Genomic DNA, 4,340 nt, shown 5'->3' on the forward strand with positions numbered 1-4,340 from the left:
ACACTTCCTGCCATCCACCAGCCTTAACCAATTTTGGATCTCAATAGGATGTAAAGGGGATGTTTCATGTGGACAAAGCCCAAGACAGGTTAAATCCTTCCTGCCTTGGGCTATGTGTTTAGCTTAGAGCATGCTTTTACATCACTTACTGCTTAAGGGAACTATTACACAGCATTTAGAAATACAGGGGCTGATTTTTACTCTTTATTCCTCCCGGCTGCACGAAATCCCGAAATGAGGGAAACATTCTGGCCCAGGCAGCGACTTCAGAAGGCTCCATCTCTTTGCGCTAGTTCGGAACCGGCAGTGAACACGCCGTGTCAGTGCTCGGGCCGTGGGCGCAGGGAGGGTAGCAGAGGAGGGCGGGCAAACGCAGAGGACGCGGCTCCGCTGCCGGCACCAGCTCCCACTGGCGGCGGCAGGGCGGCCGGCCAGGCAGGGGCACGGCGGCCGCCGCCACCGCCGCCACACGGCACCGCCCGCGCCGCCGCTTCCGGGGCGGTGTCCGCCCGCGCGGGAGCACTTCCGCCCCGGCGGCGCCGTTGCCATGGCAGCGATGGCCCCGCTTCCGCCGCCGCCGCGGCAGTGCTGGGGCCGGCCATGGAGGCCGCGCCGGTGCCCGAAGGGCAGCATACAGCCGTGGTGTACGGGCTCATCGGCGGCGGGCGCTTCGCGGAGGCGGTGTCGCTGCTGAACCGCGGGCTGCAGAAGAGCTGCCGCTCCCGGGGCTGCCTCTCGCTGCTGGGCTACTGCCACTACCAGCTGCAGGAGTTCGCGGCGGCGGCCGAGTGCTACGAGCAGCTGGTGGCGCTGCACCCGCAGCTGCTGCCGTACCGCCTGTGCCACGCGCAGGCCCTCTACAAGGCCGGGCTGTTCGCCGAGGCCCTGCGCGTCGCCAGCCCGCTGCTGGACGTCCCCGCCTTCCACCGCCGGGCCCTGCGCCTCCAGGCCGCTGTCCACTATGCCCAGGGCGACCTCCCGGCGGCCCAGAGCCTGGTGGAGGAGGAGCTCGCCGCCGCTGCTGATGGCGGCTCCGGAGCGGCCGAGGACCCGTCGGAGCGGGCCGATGCCGAGGTCAACCTGGGCTGCCTGCTGTACCGGCAGGGCCGGCACGAAGAGGCCAGCGGCAAGTTTGCCAGCGCCATGCAAGTGTTGGGGTACTGCCCGGAGCTGTCCTACAACATGGCACTGTGCTCCTACGCGGCCAAGCAGTACCACGCTGCCCTCAAGTACATATCCGACATCATCAAGCGCGGCATCCACCAGCACCCAGAACTCAACGTGGGCATGACCACCGAGGGCATCGACGTCCGCAGCGTGGGCAACACGCTGCTCCTGCACCGCACGGCCCTGGTGGAGGCCTTCAACCTCAAGGCGGCCATTGAGTATCAGCTGCGCAACGTGCGAGCGGCGCAGGAAGCGCTCACGGATATGCCGCCGAGGGCCGAGGAGGAGCTGGATCCGGTCACACTGCACAACCAAGCACTCATGAACATGGACAAACAGCCCACTGATGGGTTTGGGAAGCTGCAGTTTCTTCTCCTGCAGAACCCCTGTCCACCAGAAACTTTTGGTAACTTGCTGCTTCTCTATTGCAAGCATCAATACTACGACCTGGCAGCTGATGTGCTGGCAGAGAATGCCCATCTGACCTACAAACTGCTCACACCTTATCTGTACAACTTCTTGGATGCCATTATTACTTGTCAAACGGCCCCTGAGGAGGCTTTCCACAAGCTGGATGATTCAGTAGGGACAATGACTGAGCAGCTGAGAAAACTCACAAAACAAGTACAGGAAGCTAGGCAAAATTGGGATGATGAAGCTCTAAAAAAGGCAATTAATGAATATGATGAGACTCTGGATAAATATATACCTGTCTTGATGGCCCAGGCAAAGATTTACTGGGACATGAAGAACTACACAATGGTAGAAAAGATTTTCCACAAATCAGTGGAGTTCTGCAAGGAACACGAGGTGTGGAAGCTCAATGTGGCTCACGTGCTGTTCATGCAGGAGAACAAGTATAAAGAGGCTATTAGCTTCTATGAGCCAATAGTTAAAAAGCACTACGACAGCATTCTCGATGTCAGTGCCATTGTGTTAGCAAACCTCTGCGTTTCATACATCCTGACAAGCCAGAATGAGGATGCAGAGGAACTAATGAGGAAGATTGAGAAGGCAGAAGAGCAGCTGTCTTATGATCACCCTGATAAAAACACCTACCATCTTTGCATTGTCAATCTAGTCATTGGTACCCTGTACTGTGTGAAGGGAAACTATGACTTCGGTATTTCAAGGATCATTAAAAGCCTGGAGCCATATAACAAAAAGCTGAGCACGGACACGTGGTATTACGCTAAGCGGTGTTTCCTGTCCTTGCTGGAGAACATGTCCAAGCACATGATCATGCTGCGTGACAGTGTGATTCAGGAGTGCCTGCAGTTTCTGAAGCAATGTGAACAGTATGGAAGAAACATCCCAGCTGTCATTGAGCACCCCCTTGAAGAGAGTGGGATGCACAGTGGGAAAAACACAGTCACCTATGAAGCCAGGCTTTTGAGGGCACTGATGTATAAGATCACTGGGTGGGCTGAGTAAATGTTGTTATCACATGGCAGGAGTGAGAACTTTGTTCTTTTCTTGTGCTTGTGAGGTAATGCTAACCCTCAGAAAAATCTCTAAGGATGTTCTGCTGATTTTTAACAATGTTCAGGAGAAAATAGAATATTTTCATGAAATTAAGCTGTACCAGATAATTAGGAGCATTCTCAGTAACCAGTCATGTTAAATAAAACTTAAGATGTGTTGACCAAGAATTGGTCATTATAGAAATACCATAGAGTTTCACCCATAAGATAATACTTTATCCTTCTGAAAATTTGATCAAGTTTATTTTCATTGGTTGACATTTGAAAAAAAAAATTATCTGTCTCTTCTAGGATAGAATTTGAAGAAACTGTTGTTTTAATTCTCCAATTTGTGTCTATGTGTGAAACATTTCTTTCTTCCACTTTTTCTAAGGTATTTTTAATATGTTGCAGATCACGTCAATAGTATATTTAAACACAAGAAATGGCTTTATATTAAAAGATCAGTTCTACAAACATAAATATTTCGTTTTGCTGACTCATTAATAATGCATGAGTGTTCTAGCAAATTCTATAATTAATACAGTGACCAGGAATAAATTCCAAGAAGGCTCTATTAGGATGATACCTCAGTTTAGATCTACCTTTGAAATAAAATTTGTTATGACAGCTGGCTTCAGAGACACTGGTCTGTGCTGCCTCTCAGAGTCCTGGTGCCCACACCATCTGGGTGGCAGCTGTTGCCCTGAAAACCTGTTCAGTAGCAAGGGCTTACTTAGTAATTCAGTCCTCCATGTGCAGCCCCTCCAATCCAAATACTATTCTTAAAACAGTCTCTGGTAAGAGACCCGTGAATGTGAAATTATATTCTTTAAGAAAAACCCATTGTAACTTCCATTTCATGCAAGGTTTACAACCTGTACCCTTGGGTGGAAGAAACCTGCTTCTGTTTCCCCTTTGTGTTACACTCTTCCTGCACCTCTCAACACTTGTCCAAAACGCTGTTTATTTGCTTAATGCATTTACTTGGCATTTCCTTCACCCTGGCATCAGTCAGTGTATTTTCTCAACAGTCTTACCATCCCTTTTCAAACATACCTGTTCTACAGTGAAGTGCAACCAAAATGCCTTCCAGTGCTTTTATGCAGTCTGGTTCTCTGCTTCATGGCTGCTCTCCTTTTTGTGTATTTGAAGCAATGTGTGAATTGAAGTTTTTAAAATAAGGATCAAAAATCTGTGGCTTTAATTCATTTGCTTACCTTTGATACCAGCTCCCTGAAGAGCTGTCCAGAGGGAGTTTTGAATCAGTCTGCATGTCCCTCAGAATCCAGTTTCTATGCTGTGGTTTACCTGGAAAGAGAGAGAACAGCATTTTTGAAGTTTTGAAGCTATTATAAAGGAATGGTATAATTAATCCTTGCAGAGAGTTAAGGTATATAGGAACTGCACAGGCCTACAACCATTTCAACACAGAGAAAGTCACCTGTTGTCTGCTGGGGGAGAAACCTGTCAGGGCTGAGCATATCACGTGTGACTAAAGGAAATGCTGTGGGTTAGGTAATGCTACAGTTTACCCTAACTGTCCTATAACAGTAAATTATAATCAAATTTAACAGTGTTAAGAATGGAAAAATGTTCTAGAGGGACTAGAGAGCAGACAGGAGATGCAGCAAGGTGTCCTAGAGAGGCCTCCATAGCTCATCACTAGGCCATTAAGCCCCTGATTATTGTGATACTAAATATTTCCCA

General features: G+C 49.5%; 1 protein-coding gene across 1 annotated transcript; it reads left to right on the forward strand.

Annotated features, from left to right (window-relative positions):
* The first annotated feature begins 542 nt into the window (after positions 1–542).
* LOC128809910 (tetratricopeptide repeat protein 30B-like) lies at positions 543–3,113 on the forward strand. Its single transcript, XM_053982337.1, has one exon. It carries the CDS (start codon positions 601–603, stop codon positions 2,599–2,601), a length of 2,001 nt encoding a protein of 666 aa, XP_053838312.1. The 5' UTR covers positions 543–600; the 3' UTR covers positions 2,602–3,113.
* Positions 3,114–4,340: the final 1,227 nt, after the last annotated feature.

The sequence above is a fragment of the Vidua macroura genome, chromosome 7 (assembly GCF_024509145.1).
Source record: "Vidua macroura isolate BioBank_ID:100142 chromosome 7, ASM2450914v1, whole genome shotgun sequence".
Taxonomy (NCBI): Eukaryota; Metazoa; Chordata; class Aves; order Passeriformes; family Viduidae; genus Vidua; species Vidua macroura.